Source organism: Portunus trituberculatus, chromosome 24 (genome assembly GCF_017591435.1).
Source record: "Portunus trituberculatus isolate SZX2019 chromosome 24, ASM1759143v1, whole genome shotgun sequence".
NCBI lineage: Eukaryota > Metazoa > Arthropoda > Malacostraca > Decapoda > Portunidae > Portunus > Portunus trituberculatus.
The window spans coordinates 8366425-8388568 of record NC_059278.1 but is presented as its reverse complement, the minus strand read 5'-3'; the positions used below and the strand labels follow the sequence as shown (position 1 = coordinate 8388568).

The window sequence follows — 22144 nt, the reverse complement described above, 5'->3', positions numbered from 1 at the left end:
AAAATACAAGGGAACTGGGAACTCCTTTCTCTGTAATATCTTTATTCATAAATGAAAGAAGGCACAGTTTTGTCTCAACTACCCCACTTTAATGAAGGGATCTTGGACAAAGACAGGATCATAATATATAGTAACACTGGACCTGCATGACATTAGCTTATCTTGAATAGCACCTAAATGTTTTAAATGAACCAGCCACATGTAAGTGACATCCTACTATACACCAACCATTATAATCTTCAATGTAATATTCAAGGTTTACATGAAAATTGCAAACAGTAATCCCTTCAATATCCATCCTAATTCACCTAATACATGTTTGGAAGTTGCACATCTGGTAAATTCTTGTCATTCACTGGACATCTTTGTGGAAAATATTGCACAATATAATGTGCATGTATAACTAGTTTTTAAAACATGTTTCTTTTCTGATATTTCTGTTGCAAATACTTACTTATTCAGATTTCTTTTTTAATTTTCTCTCTTGTTTTTATCCTACATCTTCCATGATACACAAACAGGTGTTTTCAAGGTGATTTATGGTTTCTGTATGTATGTGTGTAAAAAAAAAAAAAGTGAATGTTAAATTTGTTCATCTTGTGTGATGATACATTAAGAAAGGAAACTTTGGGTAGTCAAAGTTATGAGAGGTTACTTCTAAAATTTTACATACAATATTTAAGTTAACACTAACCATCAATGAAAACCTGCCTGCATTGTGACCCACAAATAATTCCATGTGGTCTAGTGGTATTAAACACTGAGGACACCGCACTCACTGCCTTCTACTTTAGTACATGTAGCAACTTCTTTCTTTCCTGTATATGTATGTTGGATGAAGACTTGTAAAGCTGGGAAACTAATGTCAAATTCACTAATTTCATACATTGTAAAAATGATTAGTGTAAAACACATGAAGGTTTACTGTTCTAATTTTACCACCTCTACTGTCATCTCTATCTTTTCTCCTTTGTTGTTATCTCTCTGATTTTAGCTCATCACTAAGGAGCTGAGGGTAAGTGCAGTGGCCTTGTGACATGCTACTGGAGGCCAGGGCTGACTCAGACTCAGCTGCTGTTGGTGTGCTGAGATGAAGACATCTGAGAAATGGAAAAACTAGATGCAACATCAGTTGATAATGGCTTGGCGATGGGACCAAGAGGTTAGGCGGTGGATGACAGCATTATGCAGGGCACACAGCTGCTTCACACCACAAAGGCTCGTCATTTCCCTATTACAGTCTGGATGTTCAGAAAACTCCAGTGATGTCGGAGGCAATCCTGATTATGCTTAAATGGGTGTCATCATCATCAATGCCATCTTCTGGCTGAGAGGCAGACACAGAAATAGTGACCTTGGCATCAGACAATCTGATAACTAGGATCATCCCTATCATCGTCACTCCAATAATGAATATCAGTAGTCTACCTAATCATCTGCCTCACACTAATGAGTGTGAAAATCACCAACATAAAACCTTTCAAAGGTATAACTGTTTTTATCACCCTTCAGAAGACAAGACCAGGCATTTTTGGGAGTGGTTTATGCTAACTTTTCAAGAATTTACCCAGTTGTGAGTTACAGACCTAAACAGTGTAGCATTGAAGGTTCTCTGGCTTTGTGCATCATGCTATTGCCTCTTCTAAAAGACCATTATGATCCTGTCCAAAAATTTGCCAGTATAGCCTCTTCATTGCCATAATAATGTCCTGGCTGGATCAACAATATCAGCTCATACTTGGACAGATGCCTTGGGACATTGTCCCAAAGAAGAGATTTTACATGGTATGACCAAATACAAGTTCCTTTGTTTGATAAAGGATGACCTCATTGACAAAATAGTAAACAAGCCTTCTTGGAATAGTATCAGATAATAAGGAGGATATCCATTATCCTATGCAGGCACTAAGATTACTTTGAATGCCCTTCAATAATGTGCTTCAAACAGTGATGGCCAATATCATTGGTACAACACAAAGCAGAAACAGTCCTGGGATACCTCAAGAACAGGCACTTGCTTTTCCACCTCCTCATCTAGGATGTTTGTAAGCAGTAAGCAGCAGAGGAAGACCAATTCATTATCATTGTAAATATAACAGAGTGAGACACTCCCCTTTTCAATCAAATCTAACAACTGCTTTTGAAAATCTTTCACTTTCTCCTCATTGGCATCCAAATCTTTTCTCAATTATCAGAGACTTTGAATTCATGGTGATCAGTATGTTGAACAAACTTTCCAGCAGCATCCTTAAACTCTGTCTTGAACCAACGCATCATATAAATGATGTTGATGAAGTCAAAATAATGTCTAAGATTCAATATTTGTGAACGATGGGAAGCTAAAAGTTTTCTATTAATTATTAAGCACAGTCTTCTTGCCAAAATCAGTCATGTATAGCAACAGCTTGTCAAAGAAATTCTTGATGTCAAAGAGTCTAATGGGCATGGTTATTATATAGAGCATAAAATATTGATGAAAAAATTGAAGAAATACCATTCAGTGAAAATTTATGCAAATATCTAAAGCATATCTGCAGATAGTAGAAATAAATATATATGTGCTACATGTTGTAATGTATTTCTGTGTACAGCTAACATACCTGAAGATATAGATTATTTGTGTAGATAAATCACTAGTTTACCACAACACTAGTCACATTGACTTGCCTGCAAGAGAGAGAGGAAGAAAAGGAGGGAGTCAGAAAGCCTGATTTATTCTGGCAGCTGATGTATGACTGCATACCAATGACTCCAGCTAATAAATGTCTCGATAATGGGATTACTGTATATATGTATTAAATGACTAACTATATGAGTAGCCTTGTCAGTGCTCCTGTAGCTACTTACTTCATAATCTTGGTTGAAGAAGTTTCTGGAAGCCAATTAAAGATGACACCAAACCAAACACTCCTACCTGTAAAGCAAAATTATATCCCCAATATTACAAATGTATTATAACATTTTACTAGTGATATAACAATACTACTTACAAGCACATAGCTGATACAGAATACTTCATTCCCTTTCAGATAAGATAGACATTTGAAATGGATAACAGTCAGCTTACCTGCCATAAAGGGAAAGGCAGGTGCCAAGGCCTCCAGGTGCACTGTGACCTTACCTGCCACACGGGGAAGGATTTGCTCCAAGGTCTGTTAGGCAACCAGTTGAGTGCATTGAGGAGGTCAGCTGCATGCATGATGATGGTCAACAGCTCTGCTTCATACTTCTCCTCTTGCCTATCTCTGCAGTAGGTGTGCAAATATAGCAACCTTTTCATCTTTTTGTTGGTTAAGAGGCAAATTTTATTTCAATGAGTAATCTTTATCACTATATTATAAATGAGTATTAGGGAACATAAATGTGTAAGTTACTTAAAATCACTTGTTTTATATTTCATATATACAGCCAGTGAGAGACAAGAAACAGGGTACCTTAGCTAACCTTGTGCATAAAGATTCTTATGCAGAATACTTGAAGCTAGGCAGTTGGGAAGTGTCAATAAAAACCAAGTGCTTCAATAAGCAATAAAGGAATGCTTTGGAAAGGGAGAGGCCTTCCCTTAGGAACACTCCAATAGTGATCAAGGCATCAGAGAGATGTATGATTTTCATCCCTGACTCTAGAACTAGGCAAATTACCTTACAACCACTTACTTTTCCTCTGCTTGCAGTCTTGAGTTATTTTGCTTCAAGAGGAATATTTTTTGCAAAGATCTGAAATAGCACACATATTTTAATAAACACACAAAATCTTAGTATTTGTCTTAAAAAGAAAGAGGAAAACTGATGTGTTACGTTGGTTAAATACTCCTATTGGAGGTCATAAGACATAACTTAAATGCAGTTGTTGTTTCTTGTAGTCAAAATACATACACAACACAGTCTTATTTGTTTATTAATCATCTGTTAAGAAAGACAAGGAAGTTTAACAGTGATTACTAATGCATCAGGAAACCCCACCTTAAAATGGTAAGAACCAGAGAAGTAGCCCAAAGAAGGAGAGAGGCATGCCACAAGGAAGAGGAGCTGCCTCGAAGAATCTTGACATCCCTTGCCCAAGCCAGGTGCTCCACAGGAAAGAAGAGCTGATCCACCACAATGTTGGCCACTTCCAGCCACCTCACTATCCAGTCCTTTTCCTGCAATATCCAATATACTCTTCCTCAACACCCATCATAGACATTCACCCCTACATCATAGCACTAATATTAAAGGATCTTACTGCACTTATTTCTCTTCCTTCTAGTCTTCATATACCAAAATGTTATGAACAAGGCACCATGCACTCCTCTTTTGGTACACCACTTTTTTTTGCCACTAATACCATCTTCTACTAGTACATGCCTGCATCGAAATGTGAAGGTGGGTCTAGTCAATCTATTTCATCTTTATGTGTACCTAGTGACTTAACGTAGAGTTACTTAGTCTTGATTAAAAGCATTAATGTATGCATTTTACTGCTCCACGGTTTCATCTTGGCTATACAGTATATGTATATACATGTACCTTCTTATATATTTCTTATATCATAAGATCTGGACTAATCAATTAGACAAAGGTTAATCACTATACTTATATTTATTACTACTATATCATTTGGTTTACATATTTCAGTCATGACTGGTATAATGTTGAAGCTTTAAGAGAGAGAGAGAGAGAGAGAGAGAGAGAGAGAGAGAGAGAGAGAGAGAGAGAGAGAGAGAGAGAGAGAGAGAGAATATGGACACACAAGATGAGTGTCTGAAACTAAGTTCTTAGAAGCAAATATATATATTGGAGGTAGAAGGATATCCAGCAGGGAAAGAACTTTTTCCGCACACAAATATTAGTCATTAAAAGATAAAGGAGTCACTAATAAAATTCTTCAATCAAAGGTATTATTACAGTTGAAGTGGGGCTGTGCATGGTTACCTTGCTTTGCTTCAGCACTGCCTTGGAATATTGGAACATGGACAGGTCATCAAAAAGACGCAGGATTACACGGACACCTCCAATCTGGGCACTGATTCCCTCAAGAACAGCTCTGTGAGGGAAAATATATTAATTTTATACTGTGGTTCAAAATTACATGGTAGAAATTTCTCTGAATAGGTAATCTTTAAATCACCACTGTAAGATAGAATGAGACTTTACATGTTATTGTATTAAGTACTTACACAGTAGCAGATTCTTAGATATGTATATACTTTTTGGTACCAGAGAAATTGGTTGTGAACTTGTGACCCATAAATCAATCAATTAGCAACCAGAATAGGGCTGACACATTGATTCATTCATTACACTAAAACATTTATGGCTAAATGAAGCTTATGAAACCATCATTAAATCTCTGGTGTTCTGGTATCATGATATAGGACATACTGAGCATGAAAAATCTACTTAACCATCATAGCATTTTTTTTCAGTGTTTCTAAGATATCTCAAGGCTGAGCATCACAATGGCTGGCTTTGGCGTGACGGATGGATGGATGTGTGGATGATCGTGCTGCTATTGTTGTTGCCTACTGCCAATCCTACCTGCTGTCAGCTCTGTGATCTTGTTGGGATTATGACTTGAGGTAAAGTGGCTAATAAGCATCGGGGTCATGCTGAAAGTTCCACCCATTGCATTCCAGGACAGAGTGTAAATGTAAACACTGACAGTGTTGCTGAACCACAATTATGTGGCACCTGTAAATTCCTCATGGGAGAGGACTGTATAGAGTGTGACTGGTGTGCCACATGGCTCCATCCTAATGCAATGTGCATGGGTGTGGCAGAGAGTGTGAACCAAGACATTACTCGGTTGGCAGGAAAAGGTATTTGTTTTTATTGTTTACAATGTAGGGTACAAAAATGAGGGCTTGCAAAAAAGTCCCCCACACCTCATAGAAGTGGAACAGCTGTTGATTTAGGAACAGAGTGTGACCAAAGAGAAGTTACAAAACAGTTGGCAGAAATGTCACTGCCTTGTGTGCTACTGTTTAGACTTTGACAGACAAAGTAGAGGCAATATTGTCCAAACTAGAGTCTTTCTTGTCTTCTGCCCCCTCCGGTGCTCCTACTTCATTAGATGAGGCTGCTCTCGATGCTAGAATTAGAGAACAGTGTAGAGAGCTGAGGGAGAGGGAATGCCGCTATTGTTTGGTGATTCTCAGAGGTGTACCCAATGTTACTAACTTACTTACTTGTTACTTGGGGTGTTTGTTCAAGGCTCCGCTCCACTGCGAGGCAGCGCTCAACAGAGCCTCCCTCAAAAGCAACTAGCATCTACAATTGTCTTTGATTTCCATGCTGTTAAAATCATAAACTTCCTTGAACAAATACGTCTTCAATTTCTTTTTGAAGATATCGATCCTGGCACAACCTTTAATATCACTCGGCAGTTTATTGTAAATCCTTGGTGCGCATCTTGCAAATACTCGACATCCCATGTCAAGGTTATTTCTTGGCTCATGTAGTCTGTATGGGTCTGCATCGTGTTCCTTGGTATGTGCACAAATGTATGAGTGTCAGGGGTCATTTCTTTAATTTTCGCAGTATCATATTCACTCAGCCATGTTTCAGTCAAAGCAAGAATATCCAGATTCTCATCATTAATTAAAGTTCTGATTTCTATTGTCTTGTTTCCAACTGACTGGACATTTGATAAACCACATTTCAACATAGAGCTCACAGCATTAGTAGCCATGATCTGTAATATTTCTGATCCTGTCAATCTCACTTTCCAACACAACACAACAACTATTATTCGCCGAGTGGTCAGTATTCTGTTTCTTAAACCTCACACATTTTATGCATTTCTTCTTTGTAGATGTGCAATCTTTGGACTTGTGGTTGCCTGCACATTTAAAGCAAACGGGATGCTCACCATTTTTCTTGGCATTGCAGTTCGCCTCAGTATGACCATACCTTTGACAATGGTAACAGATAAGTGCATGATACCTGTCGCGAACCTGGTAAACTCCCCACTCAAGCTCAATCCTATCCTGATGCAACAGCTGTCTTATCATTGGATCACATTTCATGATGTAATGAACTGTGTCCCCTGCTGCTGGTTTGCAAAAAAAATCTCAATCTTTGACTTGATATCAGGAACTGCTTGAAGGTAGTCATTTCTTGCAATGATTGTATCAATGATACCCTCCTTAGTCTCTTCCTTATGGACATTACATAGCATTATCTTGGGTTTAATTTTCTGAACAGATTTAGTTGTCAACTTTTCAACACTCTCCAGTTTGTGGGCTGCTTCATTTCTCAGACTTTCATCGGCAAAATTCATCACTATTTTTTTGCCATCATTAGCAAACTTTGTATCATTAATTTGCATTCCATCCAAAGCATGAGAAACTTCATTCTTCAGATTTGCTTCAGAATCCTGAGTTACCCCTACAACAAGCAGGTTCTTTTCATCCTCCTCTTCCTCTTCACATCCTGCCAAGGTGTGGAATTTTCCGAATCAGCAGAATTCAGCGACTCAGCAACTCCCGCCAAGCCTTCTGTTGCCTCATCGACCTTGATACTTATCTCCTCCATTCTTGCCATCTTATTATCAACTATTTCCATCATCTTGTCAGCTTTAGCAGTAATGCTCTTCAAATCAGACTTAAATTCCTCAACATCATTGATGAATTTCTTCAGAGCCGACACCTCAATGAAGCAAACATCGCACAGATACCTCACGTTGCAGATATTTTCAGATTTAATCCCTGCCAGATTCACACATTTCGTATGAGCCCACCGGCTACACAGACAACATTTAATGAATTTTGCTGGGTCTCCAGAATCAGAGCTACACTTATAACAGGACGAAGGTAATAATGCTGAAATGGCATATTTCTCCGCCATCTTGGAGTCTTCCACTCCTTTTCACTTATTTTCTATCTAGCGGCAACACTTTCCATAAATGTTCCTGTTTTTTTCATCACAGGACATTCATACACTACTGTGCTCACTGAGAAGTCAGTGAGAGCCTTTTTTCATGCAATAATATGCGTGAAAAGCAGAGCACCACTACAGAACTAGCAAGTATATGTGCGCGCACCTGTAATGTGGATATTCTTGATGTTCAAAATACATTCAAGGGTGTATCCAATTTCATAATGAATAGGGATGTACTTACAATAATTTAAACTGTATTGACTGCATAAAAGGTATTTATAGAGCAGACATCCCTAATGATGATGATAGGATCTACCTACTACGACAGACAAAGAATTTAAAACAACATAGTACATTCAAAAACATATATGTACACAGAGATTTAACATACAACCAGCGCCAAGAGCGGTACTGAAGGAGGGAGGCAGCGAGGGGCACTTTGGCAACCTCATTTGTTCCAAGCCACCACTCAACGGGTGCTGTTGGGGTAAGAGTCTGACAGGGGAGTCAGCCGTCTTGGAAGGGGGCACTTGGGCTGACCTCTACTGAGTTGCCCTCCTCTGCTACTGTTGTGTTTCCTCAGCCCCCAAACTTGGCACAGCCCTTGCAGGTGAATCATTCCCTGCAAAGTTAAATACTCAGAAAGGTTTAAACACAGTCCTTTTCAAGCTGGCCCAAGTTAATGTTAACTCTTTGCAGAACACACTTAACATGTAAGTTGCATACTGCATGAGTATGATTTACATGTGTTATGGGTGATTGAAACTTGGCTATTGCCCTCAACACCCTCTTCTTTTGTTGATATTCTGGGTTATATATTTTTGAGGAAGGATGTAAATGGTGTTATTGCAAAGCATGATGTGGGATTTTATATTAGTTCTACCCTAAATTTCCATGAAGTGGAAGTTCATGTTCCAAATGTTGTTATTATTTATCTTATAAATTTTGATTTCTACCTTATGGCGGTTTATAGACCTTCTTATGCAGTACTCGAAAATGAGTCCTTGTTGTGTTTATGGGAATTCTGTTTTGGGAAGAATGTTGTGGTAGGGAATTTCAATTTACCATCAATTAAATGATATTCTGACCAACCTGGTATGGATTTGTCTCAGCTAGATGAAAGAATTTTCTATTGTTTTAATCAGTTGGGATTAACTCAGTTGGTTGTTGAACCAACCATATATTCATCCAGTAATGTAGTATTAGATTTGATTTTGACAAATGATGTTGAGAGAGTGGGAGAGGTAAAAATCCTCTCCCCATTTCCCCCACTGTGTTCACAGTCCTACTTATTGTACTTTAATTTTCCAAGACTTGCCATTGGTTGTTAGTAAAAATTCTAGGACATGGCACAGGGGTAATTATCCAATGATCAGAATCAATTTAGATTCTAATGATTGGGATTTTAAATTTGCTTATCTGAATGTAGAACAGATGTATTCTTCTTTACTATCAGTAATGTACCCATTGATTGACTCTTATATCCTTTTGTCAAGATCAAATTCTCTAGTGCTGTCTCTTAACCAGCGCCCACCCTGTCAGCTTAAGTTTAGACGCTATCACTTGTGGGATCTTTATAAACAGTTAAGATCCCTATTTGGGAGGAATTTTGAACCGGCCACGAAGGCACACTAAGAATTTCTTGGAGTTAATTACTAATACAGGCATTACTTTATTTCTAAACAATATGATCATGAAGGTTATTTAATTAACAGCCTTAAACAGAACCCAAAATTATTTTTTCTTATATTAGAAATAAGAAAGTGAGCAGACCTTACATTGGTCCCCTGAAGATTTTGGCTGACCAAATAGTTACAGACTCTCAATCTATGGCCAATATCTTTGCAGATGAATTTCCATTAGTATACACTGTTTTAGTCCCAGATTCTCCTTCTCCATTTCAAGAACATAGGACAACCATAGCTGATTTGGTAATATCTCATGATGATGTTAAGAAGGCACTAGACACATTAGACCCTAATTCCTTCATGGGACCTGACAAGTTGCACCCTCATTTATAAAAGTCATGTTCAAGTAGTTTGTCTTATCCCATTTGGCTGATATTTAAGAAATCATTGGAAACTAGTATGGTGTCTTACATCTGGAAACACTCATTAGTGGTTCCTATTTTCAAAAAAAGATTCTTGTTATGTCCCACTTGTAACTTGTGTGTTTTCTAAATGTATGGAGCGTGTAATTTCTGAACATATATTTTCTTATATAAATGAAAACAATTTGCTAGATGCCAACCAGTATGGCTTCAGAGCTGGGAGGTTCGTAGAAGATCAGTTGCTCCTTACATATAATGACATTACTAAATGGATTTTACCAAGGATGTAATGAAGATTTAATCTTATTTGATGTCTAAAACATTTGATCAATGTAGTTGAACATGAATTTTTATTTCAGAAATTGTTTAATTTAGGGATAAGAGGAAAAATATTGCAATGGATACGAGAATTCTTAACCAACAGAGAGATGAGAGTTGTTATTAGTCGTAAAGTAAGCAGATCCCACCCAGTTGTAAGTGGAGTCCCACAAGGATCTGTTCGGGATCCACTCCTGTTTTTGCTTTATATTAATTTTTGGAATAATGATGTTAATCGCTCAACCAAAATCTTTGCTGACGACTTAAAACTATATGTGCGGGTACAATTGTCCAACAGAGAAACAATAAAAGATTGTATGAAAACTTGCCAAAGGGATATTGACACTCTGTGTCAAGTGGCTACATCCTGAGGGTTACAAATGATTCCAACCCAATGTGTTGTTCTCCACTTTCATCGCAAGTGTATTGATTGGTCTGGACTTGAAAATGTGGCTCATTATCACTTAGGGGATGAAATGTTACCAGAAAAGGATATTTCTCAAGATTTAGGTATTTCTGTTGATACATCACTGAAGTTCTACAAACATATCTCTACTATTATATGTAAAGCCTCTGCTGTGGCAAATGATTTGTTGAAATCCACTGTAAACCATGATCGCACATTTATGACAACCTTGTATATCTCTGAGAAACGCCCTATGTCAAGGCACTCGAGTCAGTGGACTGAATGTCTTAATGGCCTCGAGAATTTACCCTATTATGATTGCCTTAAAACTTTGAATTTATTTTCTGTTAAAGAGACTATTACGTCATGACATTATTAAGATGTGGCAAATTGTAAATGGAAAATCTTCCTTATATTTTAATGATTTCTTCTTCCACCCAACTTCTAACACCACCAGAGGCCATCAACACAAGTTGGCCCATGTATGCACCAACCTAAATATTAAGAAATGTTCATTTGCAAAATGTAATAATGGCCTCTGGAATTCCCTCCCTGAGTTTATTGTTACATGTTCCAGTCTTGAGTCATTGAAATCTAATTTTTAATATATATAATGATTAAGGAGATTAGTTTATATTATTACATATTGTTGCTTTTGATGCACTCCCCAGCCCATTTGTATTGTTATTCAAATTGTGGAGTACTTGTACTGTAAGGGCTTGGGCATCAGCAGAGTGCAGCTTCTTGCCCCTTACCCAAGTCAGGGGACAGGAACCCCACCATAGTTATTTACGAGTACATACACTTCAAATGACATGCATCATGCACAAACATAAAAAAATTAACTTGCAGAGTAGTCGAAATTTTATTTACTGAACAACACTGCACTTCTCAGTCAGGAAATAGTCGCTATGGAATTTTATTAACATAATACTTTAATGTACGTTTCTGCCGCTTTATAAATGTTCATTAGATGAAATTCCATGTCAAGTAGCTCTCAATACTCACTTAGTACTGGGAGAGTGCCTTGCTGCAGGCGTGATAAAAAGAAGACCATACTGAAGGGTCCTCAAAGTCTTCTCTCTGCCTCGGTAATTCTCCAGGATACCCACCACATCATCCAACCCCATAGTTACGGTGTGAGGTTGAAATGCAACACACGTAGGCTGCAGCTTATCAAGGGCCAACTTCACTTGACCTCCACGGCGAGTTATTGGTTATTGCGATGATTTTGGAAATCTAACAGTTGCATGATTCACAACATTTTGGTAATTAAATCGCAATTGTGGAAACCTTACTTTTTAAATAATGTTGAAAGTCGGCGCTTTTATTCCAATGACAAGTTCGTCATTCATTATTGTTGATTGATCCCTTCATTACGTAGGTAGGTAGTACTTTTACCTAGGTAACGGTTTTAAAGACATCGTATTTTGCTCGAAAATAGTGCTTTAAAACTAACTGGCCAATCCCATTATCTCCCATTTGTGATCCTTTGTTCAAGAGATATGATGAAAAGCGAAACTGAAATATGATAAAACACAATAAGAATAAATAGGAGAGAGTTTAATTGTGTATACCGTTGTAAGGGCTGGCGTAATGATCATCAACAGAAAACATGAAAATTTGAGACTTTAATTAACAATAAACTGCCCTAATGGCTAGAAGTAATCATGCCTTTTCAAAATACATCTGGGGATGGCTTTCACAAAAACTGTCACGACTGTCAACTACTGTCAAGTTGTCACTACGTACTGTAAGGTACGTTGTGACATTGGCATTACGGCAATGGTATCGCAACATTTGTTGAAAAAAAAAAAAAAAATCTTAATATAAGCAGAGTACCTACCGTAGATAAACAAAGTTCGATAAAAGAATTTTTGAAAATACACAAAACACGATATGGCATACAGATTACAAGAAAATTCAGACGGTAATTATACAGGAAAACACATATGAAAATATAAACAGGGAAATGGAAAGGTGAAATAAGAAATGGAAATGTTTAAAAGGAAGTAAATAATAGTGATTAGGTGAACAAGACAGACAGAGCTGCATTTCATCCCAAACGTCCATGTCGTCTGCCGCTGTTAGGTGAGACTCTTTAGTTAACACATTTTTACCAGTTGTGGACGGCAGCAACTTGTTGTTTCAGTGTTTTCGCAACGCCATAGCTTGAATGTGTGATCTGTGTGGCGTGGTTGTGTATGTCTGGCTAAGTGGTAGTACAGGAAGGCTGGCCATTCCCGAGGAGGCGTGGACTTCAAATCCCTGGTAAAAAGGTCACCGCAGGAAGCCACTGCTTGAGCCACCACACAGCCACTAAAGCTTCCAGATATTCATTCTTTCCTCGTAGCACCCATACGTGGCATCATATTTCACCTTAGATATTGGTCTTTCACCTGACACGAAAGTAAGATCATCTGTTATACTTCCTTGTTGATTTAGATTCTTAATTTTTACCTCCTTCAAATACCATCCCTTATTTCAACACACATTGTAGTCCCGCCAGCCGTATCCTAGCCACTTCAATTCCCATAATGCTTGGTAATTTTGCTGCTCGAGAATTGTCTTCAGTGGGGCCTAAATGTTGATTATGATTGTTGTTCTCAAGTCATCCTGGTGTTTGGTAACTGCTTCCCCATCACAGGTTGAAACATGCAAGGAGGATAACAGATGACAGAGAGTTATGTCTCAGCTACCTAAAAGCTACTAATACATAACTAGGTCAAAGTGTGTCCATTGTTAAAAAGTCATGTTAGCATGTTTGACATTTCATTAGGCTTAATAATGATATATTTTTAATGTAGCTATATAACATTACCCAGTCTATAATTTGTTTCAAGCATTTGCTGCATTTCTGTTGGAAACCTGACTATCATTGTAGTTTTGGACAGTATACTCTAGTGTGGCTCTAGGTTGTTGTATTGCTAGAACTCACTGTGTGGTGCATTTTGATAGTTGGATCACTACAGCAAATCTAGATAACCATAACACTGACTTTGTAAGGTTTATGAATATTTGGTAAACATTCACTATCAGTCTTGTCAACAGTGCACGACACAGCTACATTTTGTAATATACTCATTGTACTTTACTTTTATGAATTTTTTTTCATGTGCTTGGCTATTTTTGACTCATGAAAAAGAACACTGTACCAGAAACAGAATTAAGTTTAGGTCAGGTTAAATTGTTTTGGTTTAGTTCATGGGGAAACCTAAATAGACCAAACTTTGCATTTCTTTGAAAAATCTAAAGAGTCAAGCATCCATATTTGACAAAGGAAGGATTTTTACATTTTTATCCATGAAAATATATAAATATGACAGTTTCGTCTTTAGATTATGGTGATGTGATATCTCAAAAACCTACCCTGTATACTTGAGGTGCAACCTATCGAGTATTTCTTTATTAATAAGTGTATTTCTCCCTGTAAACATGGACAGCTGGTGCAAAAACAGGTTTTTGTGTATGGGAAATAACATGAATTTTGTCAGATCCAACAAATATTGCATAATGTAAACTAAGATGTTCTTTCCATGGTTGAAATGTTGCAATGACTACTATTTAGCAGTCTTGATAATAATTTTTCAAAACATCATTCTTAGAGTTTTATTTCTTTTAATACAGATCCTAGAATAATGAAACTCACTAAAAAAAGTATCTGTGCTTCAGTCTGGTTCTGATTCTTGTTTATAATGTTCAGGGCAGCTCATTTGGTGCATAACACGCATATTTTTTAGTTGGATGGTGGGGGAAGGAAGTGAATCAAATGTCGCTGTTAATGTTGAGGTGTTGTTGTGATAAATTATTGTATTCCTTTCCATCTTGGAGATATGCCTAACATTCTTGATCTTTTCCTTACCTTTAATCCTTCTGTTTATGCTGTTACCCTATATTCTCCATTGGGCTCCTCCGATCGTAATCTCATTTCTGTATCTTGTCATATTTCTCAAATTCCTCCTCAGGATCCCCTAAAGTGGAGGTGCCTCTGGCATTTTGCCTCTGCCAGTTGGGAGGACCAGAGGAGGTATTTGCTGATTTTCCCAGGAATGATTACTGTTTCCGTGTCAGAGACCCATCTCTGTGTTGAACGCGTAACAGAAGTGATAGTGTCTGGCATGGAGGCCTACAGTCCTCATTCTTTTTCTGAACCTAAACCTTCTAAACCTTGGTTTAACACAACTTTTTCTCGTGCTATACACGATAGAGAGATTACCCATAAAAGGTATTTGAGCCTTCCATCTCCTGCCCGGAATCATGCCAAGTCTGTTCTTCAACTTGCTAAACACTCTTTCATAAATAAAAAATGTCAGAAACTTTCAAATTCCAACTCCCCTCATGACTTCTGTCATCTGGCCAAAACCATCTCCAATAACTTTACTACTTCATCTTTCCCTCCTTTATTTCATCCTGATGGCTCCACTACCATCTCTTCTGTCTCTAAAGCTGAACTCTACTCTCAAACCTTTGCCAACAACTCCACCTTTTATGATTCTTGGCTTGTTCCTCCCTCTCCTCCTCCCTCTGACTATTTTGTACCTACAATTGAAGTTCTTTGTAATGATGTTTTCCATGCCCTCGCTGGCCTAAATCCTCGGAAGGCTTATGGACCTGATGGGGTCCCTCCTATTTTTCACTAAAACTGTGCTTCCGTGCTTGCATCTTGCCTGGCCAAACTCTTTCAACTACAGTAAAGTCCCAGGTTACGTCGGTCTCGAGTTATGTCAAACTCGTAGTTACGTCAGTCCATTATAAGGCAATTTAAGATTAAAAAAATTGAAAATTTATAAATCGTAAAGTGCGGGATTTATTGTTATTGTTGGTGGTTGCCCGCCACACCGCCCGCCTCACGCTTGAATACAATAACACCCTGCCTCAGTTCCACCACACCATCGCCCCTGGCAAGAGTGTTATCCTACTTCTGCGTTTACTGACTCAAGTTCTTAGTATCTTGCTCAATGGCACCAAAGAGAAAACTTCTTAGTGACAGCAGAGATGCTAAGAAAAGGAAAACCATTATGCTACAAGAAAAAGAGGACATAATTAAAAGACATGAGAAGGGAGGGAAGAAAATGGGAAGCCCATCACAACAATAACAACTCCGGAGCCTTCGCCTGGGCCACACGACACTTGCACCGTCTGTGCCTGTCTGCTGATCCCTATTGCCCTTTCCTATTGCATTTCCTGCCCCGCTGCCCACGCTTCTACTCCCACCGCACTGCACTACGCTCCCAGCTGTCCCCCCTGGGGGTCACAACATTCGACCTGCCCACCCTCCTGGCGGCCTCAGGCGTCCACCCCTCTCGGCAATCTGCAGTCCTTCGCGTTCGTGGCCCTAATCAACAACAAAAACAAACTTGTGTTTCATATTCCTACGTAGTTGTAAATAATATAACAATATAACCTTTAACTTACCTGAATGACCATAAACAATGATTGGTTGAAAACTCGATAATATGCTTTGAAATATACGGAAACTCAAGTTACGTACAAAATCGACTTACGTCATGTTTCAGGAACGTAACTCTGACGTAAACCGAGACCTTACTGTATGTCTATTGACTTCTACCTTTCCTTCTTGTTGGAAATTTGCTTACAGTAAGCCCCTGTACTTGGCAAATCTCACCTTGGCAAAAATCACTTTTGGCGGTAGTGTGGCCACAGACCACTGAGTGCACGCTTAGCGATTTGAATTCAAACTTGGCAGCCGCATGGCGAACCACGTGGCTCCCGGTGACGTCAGACCTCTCTCTAAACCTATCAAAATGCAGTGTGATAGTCCCCTTCAGGTATTTTGTTTGTGCTAATCTCTGTTCTGCTAGCATGGGAATGAATTCTGGCAATTTACCGCCAACATGGCCTCTACCAGTGCAACAGGTGGTACCTGTGAGGGTAAGGACAATGGTGGTGGTGGCAAGGATGAAAGTGGTCGAAGGAAAAGGGTGGAAAAAGGGGAGTTACAGCCTTTATATCATGTCTTATTAGCTTTATTTATTGTTTATTGGTCTGTTTTGTACATGTTTTCTAATAATATGTGAAGGCAAAGATTTTATTTCAGCTTGAAAGATGGTATTTTAGGGGTCAAAAGAGGGTCTTTTACAATGACCAAAGACTGATTGAGGCATTTTTTAGGCAATTTATATGGTATAAAGAATTCGTGCTTGGCGAAATTCGCATTTGGTGGTAGTTTTGCCAGACTAATTAATTTGCCAAGTGTGGGGCTTACTGTACATTCAGTTTTCTAAAAAGGGTGACCGTTCTAATCCCTCAAACTACCGTCCTATAGCTTTAATCTCTTGCCTGTCTAAAGTTTTTGAATCAATCCTCAATAGGAAGATTCTTAAACATGTCACTTCACAATTTTCTATCTGATGGCTAGTATGGTTTCCGTCAAGGTCGCTCTACTGTTAATCTTCTGACTTTCCTTACTGAGTCTTGGTCATCCTCTTTTAGAGATTTCAGTGAAACTTTTGCTGTCATGTTAGGCATATCAGAAGCTTTTGATAGAGTCTGGCAGAAAGCTTTGATTTCAAAACTGCCCTCCTACGGTTTCTATCCTTCTCTTTGCAACTTTATCTCGAGTTTCCTTTCTGACCATTCTATATCAGCCAAGGTAGATGGCCACTGCTCTTCTCCTAAATCTATTAACAGTGGTGTTCCTCAGGGTTCTGTCCTATCACCCACTCTCTTTGTATTATTCATTAATGACCTACTTAATCAAACTTCTTGCCCTATCCACTCCTATGCTGATGATAACACCTTACACCTTTCCAGGTCCTTTCAGAGATGACCAACCCTTTAGGAAGTCAACAGATCATGCAGGGATGCTACATAATGCCTAACTTTTGATCTTTCTAAGATTTCTGATTGGGGTAGAGAAAATTTAGTAGTTTTCAATGCCTCAAGAACTCAATTCCTCCATCTATCAACTTGACACAACATTCCAGACAACTATCCCTTATTCAACGATACTCAACTGTCTCCTCTTTCACACTGAATATCCTTCGTCTGTCCTTTACTCATAATCTTAACTGGAAACTTTACATCTCATCTCTTGCTAAAACAGCTCCAATGAAATAGGCGTTCTGCAGCGTCTCCACCGGTTTTTCTTGCCCCTCCAACTGCTAACTCCTTATCTTCCTTATCTGTCCTTGTATGGAGTACTCCGCATATTTGGGGGTTCCACTCATACTCATACAGCTTTATTAGATAGGGTTGGAATCAAAAGCATTTCGTCTCATCATCTCCCCTCCTTTGACTGACTGTCTTCAGCCTCTTTCTCACCGCTGAAATGTTGCATATCTTTCTATCTTTTATTGCTATTTTCATACTAACTGCTCTACTGATCTTGCTGACTGCTTGCCTCCCCTCCTCCTGTGGCCTCGTTGTACAAAGCTTTCTTCTTCCTCTCATCCCTATTATGGCCAACCCTCTGATACAAGAGTTAACCAGTATTCTCATTCATACCTTTCTCTGGTAAACTCTGGAACTCCCTACCTGTTTCTATATTTCCAGCTTCCTTCGACTTGACTTCTTTTAAGAGAGAGGTGTTAACAGGGGTGTGGAGTCGGAGTCAAGGAGTCGAGGAGTCGGCTACTTTTGGCCGGAGTCAGAGTTGGAGTCGGAGTCAGAATTGGAGTCAGAGTCGGAGTCGGTAAAAATATGAGCGACTCCGACTCCTTTATGTGATAAATTTTTGAGTAAAGATTCCACCTCATGGAGATTCCTACAAATTGGGAGAAATTGACTTTGTGGAGGATGTGTCCAATCAAGCATTACATATAAAGATAATTTTTATTAATTTATGATAATTATATAATCGTCAAGTACACTTTTATTATGGATTGACTCGAAAATATGTAAGTCCCTCTACCCTTTCGCTGAGATTTCCATTCTTGGAGATTTCAATGTTCACCACCAGCTTTGGCTTTCCTCTCCCTTCACTGACCACCCTGGTGAACTAGCCTTCAACTTTGCTATCCTCCATGACCTAGAGCAACTGGTGCAGCACCCTACTCATATTCCTGACCATCCTGGAGACATGCCCAACATTCTTGATCTCTTCCTCACCTCTAACCCTTCTGCTTATGCTGTCACCCTTTCATCTCCGTTGGGCTCCTCCGATCACAATCTCATTTCTGTATCTTGTCCTATTTTTCCAATCCCTCCGCAAGATCCCCCAAAGCGAAGGTGCCTCTGGCGTTTTGCCTCTGCCAGTTGGGGGGACCTGAGGAGGTATTATGCTGATTTTCCCTGGAATGATTATTGCTTCCGTGTCAGAGACCCATCTCTTTGTGCTGAACGCATAACAGAGGTGTTAGTATCTGGCATGGAGGCGTACATTCCTCATTCTTTTTCTCAACCTAAACCTTCTAAACCTTGGTTTAACTCAGCCTGTTCTCGTGCTATACATGATAGAGAGGTTGCCCACAAAAGGTACTTGAGCCTTCCATCTCCTGAATCTCATGCACTTTATATCTCTGCCGGAATCATGCCAAGTCTGTTCTTCAACTTGCCAAACACTCTTTCATAAATAGGAAATGTCAAAATCTTTCAAACTCAAACTCTCCTCGTGACTTCTGGCATCTAGCCAAAAACATCTCAAATAACTTCACTTCTTCATCTTTCCTCCTTTATTTCATCCTGATGGCACCACTGCCATCTCTTCTGTCTCTAAAGCTGAACTCTTTTCTCAAACCTTTGCTCACAACTCCACCTTGGACGATTCTGGGCTTGTCCTCCTCTCCTCCTCCCTCTGACTATTTCATGTCTACAATCAAAATTCTTCGTAATGATGTTTTCCATGCCCTTGCTGGCCTAAACCCTCGGAAGGCTTATGGACCTGATGGGGTCCCTCCTATTGTTCTCAAAAACTGTGCTTCTGTGCTTGCACCTTGCCTGGCCAAACTCTTCCAACTTTGTCTATCGACTTCTACCTTTCCTTCCTGCTGGAAGTTCGCCTACATTCAGCCTGTTCCTAAAAGGGTGACCGTTCTAACCCCTCAAACTACCGTCCTATAGCTTTAATCTCTTGCTTGTCTAAAGTTTTGAATCTATCCTGAATAGGAAGATTCTCAAACATCTGTCACTTCACAATCTTCTGTCTGATCGCCAGTATGGCTTCCGTCAAGGTCGCTCTACTGGTGATCTTCTGGCTTTCCTTACTGAGTCTTGGTCATCCTCTTTTAGAGATTTCGGTGAAACTTTTGCTGTTGCGTTAGACATATCAAAAGCTTTTGATAGAGTCTGGCATAAAGCTTTGATTTCAAAACTGCCCTCTTACGGCTTCTATCCTTCTCTCTGCAACTTTATCTCATGTTTCCTTTCCGACCGCTCTATTGCTGCTGTGGTAGACGGCTACTGTTCTTCTAAACCTATTAATAGTGGTGTTCCTCAGGGTTCTGTCCTGTCACCCACTCTCTTTCTATTATTCATTAATGACCTTCTTAATCAAACTTCTTGCCCTATCCACTCCTACGCTGATGATACCACCCTACATCTTTCCACGTTCTTTCAGAGACATCCAACCCTTCAGGAAATTAACAGATCACGCGGGGATGCCTGACTTCCGATCTTTCTAAAATTTCCGATTGGGGCAGAGAAAATCTAGTAGTTTTCAATGCCTCAAAAACTCAATTCCTCCATCTATCAACTCGACACAACCTTCCAGACAACTATCCCCTCTTCTTCAATGACACTCAACTGTCTTCCTCTTCCACAATGAATATCCTCAGTCTGTCCTTTGCTCATAATCTTAACTGGAAACTTCACATCTCATCTCTTGCTAAAACAGCTTCTATGAAGTTAGGTGTTCTGAGGCGTCTCCGCCAGTTTTTCTTGCCCTCCAACTGCTTACTCTGTATAAGGGCCTTATCCGTCCCTGTATGGAGTACTCTTCGCATGTTTGGGGGGGTTCCAGTCACACAGCTTTGCTTGATAGGGTGGAATCGAAAGCTCTTCGTCTCATCAACTCCCCTCCTCTGACTAACTGTCTTCAGTCTCTTTCTCACCGCCGAAATGTTGCATCCCTTTCTATAATTTATCGCTATTTTCATGGTAACTGTTCTACCGATCTTGCTAACTGCATGCCTCCCCTCCTCCTGCGGCCACGCTGCACAAGGCTTTATTCTTCCTCTCATCCCTATTCTGTCCAAATCTCTAATGCAAGAGATAACCAGTACGCTCAATCATTCATCCCTTTCACTGGTAAACTCTGGAACTCCCTCCCTGCATCTGTATTTCTAAATTCCTACAACTTGTCTTCTTTTAAGAGGGAGGTATCGAGGCATTTGCTTCCCTAATTCTGGCTGACGGTTTTGGCACTTTTTGTACTTTTTGGAGAGCTAGCGCTCAAGTGGGCTTTTTTCTAACTTTCTTTTTTTTGCCCTTGGCTGGCCCTCTTCCCTACGTAAAAAAAAAAAAAGTATTGATTCTCTTGACTTTCGTCTTTTTTGGGTGTGGCAACGAGCGGGCTTTTTGTTTAATCTTTTCTCTTGGCCACCATCCCTGATGTTAAAAAAAAAAAATGGACTATATCGTTGTACTGTAAAAAAAATAAATAAAATAAATAAAAAAAAAAGCGGAGTCAGAGTCGCAACCTTCAAATTTCCTGGAGTCGGAGTCGGAGTCGCAACATTTAGATTTACTGGAGTCGGAGTCGGACTTTTGAAAATCCGACTCCACACCCCTGGGTGTTAAGACATTTGTCCCTGGCTTTTGGATGACCCTTTCAGATCTTTTAGGGAAACTGCAGTTCCAATGGGCCTTTTTTTTTTCAAATTTTGTTGCCCTTGGTAGTCTTTCCTCTTGCATAAAAAAGAAAAAAATTTTTGTTTAGAGCAGCATTTCTTAACCTGGATTGTTAGCACTCCCAGGGGTGCTGAAATTGATTTTAGGGGGTGTTGGGAAATGCTACATGGCGGTAAAATATTAGTATACATGCAAACCCCGCTTAATGAAGGGGTTACGTTCCCAAAAAACCCTTCGTTAAGCGAAACTTTGTTAAGCGAACCGATTAAAACAAGTTTAACCCCTGACTTGAACTTCCATTGAGAGTAAACAAAGCGAGAGTGCATCGTTGTACAGTGAAAGGTTTAACCCCTTCCTTACCGCAGCCACCCCCCGATATAAACAAAGCGTTCCCCTCCTATACCGCAGCCCCCTGCCCGTGTGCGCACGTGCCTCACGGCCAGATCTACACATTATATTTCTTTCTAACTCAGTGTTATGTACTTTTTTCTAAACATATTTTTGTCATTTTATTAATAAAAGAAAATGTAAACATAATCATAAATTGTGCACTAATCATAAATTCAGCACCACACACTCTGCAACTGGTGAGGGTGGCCCTGAGGCAGTCATAACTAGGCTGCTCCCCCTCACTTGCCGAGAGGGTTTCAACACTGCTGTCACTATCACTCTCTCCTATTTCTTTTTCAGGATCATAGTCTGAATCATATTCATCTGGAGAGTCTTCCAGTATATCCTCACTATCTGTCTCATAGTTAT

At 39.3% G+C, this 22144-nt stretch overlaps 2 protein-coding genes across 10 annotated transcripts in view; one reads left to right on the top strand and one right to left on the bottom strand.

The window, feature by feature from the left end:
* Window positions 1-25: 25 nt before the first annotated feature.
* Window positions 26-11998, bottom strand: LOC123508251 (peroxisomal membrane protein 11C-like). Of its 4 annotated transcripts, none has more exons than XR_006675891.1 (8): window positions 11645-11998; window positions 4914-5025; window positions 3963-4141; window positions 3657-3716; window positions 3068-3245; window positions 2848-2914; window positions 2601-2667; window positions 26-1100 (listed from the first exon to the last, which is right to left on the bottom strand). XR_006675891.1 is itself a non-coding variant. In XM_045261821.1 (7 exons), the coding sequence occupies exons 1-6, from the start codon at window positions 11764-11766 to the stop codon at window positions 2849-2851; spliced, it is 717 nt and encodes a 238-aa protein (XP_045117756.1). In that variant the 5' UTR covers window positions 11767-11987; the 3' UTR covers window positions 26-1100; window position 2848. The 4 variants fall into 4 exon arrangements, 2 of the variants coding, with proteins under 2 accessions (XP_045117756.1, XP_045117757.1); XR_006675892.1 differs by having other exon boundaries at window positions 3122-3245; window positions 11645-11918; XM_045261821.1 differs by lacking the exon at window positions 2601-2667 and having other exon boundaries at window positions 11645-11987.
* A 588-nt stretch (window positions 11999-12586) lies between these two features.
* The window catches only part of LOC123508248 (ubiquitin carboxyl-terminal hydrolase 33-like), a 98025-nt gene continuing 88467 nt past the window's right edge, over window positions 12587-22144 (top strand). For 4 of the 6 annotated variants that reach the window (XM_045261814.1, XM_045261815.1, XM_045261813.1 and 1 more), the window contains exon 1: window positions 12587-12727. The gene's annotated coding sequence lies outside the window, so the exon portion shown is untranslated. The other 2 variants (XM_045261811.1, XM_045261810.1) reach the window with 2 other exon arrangements.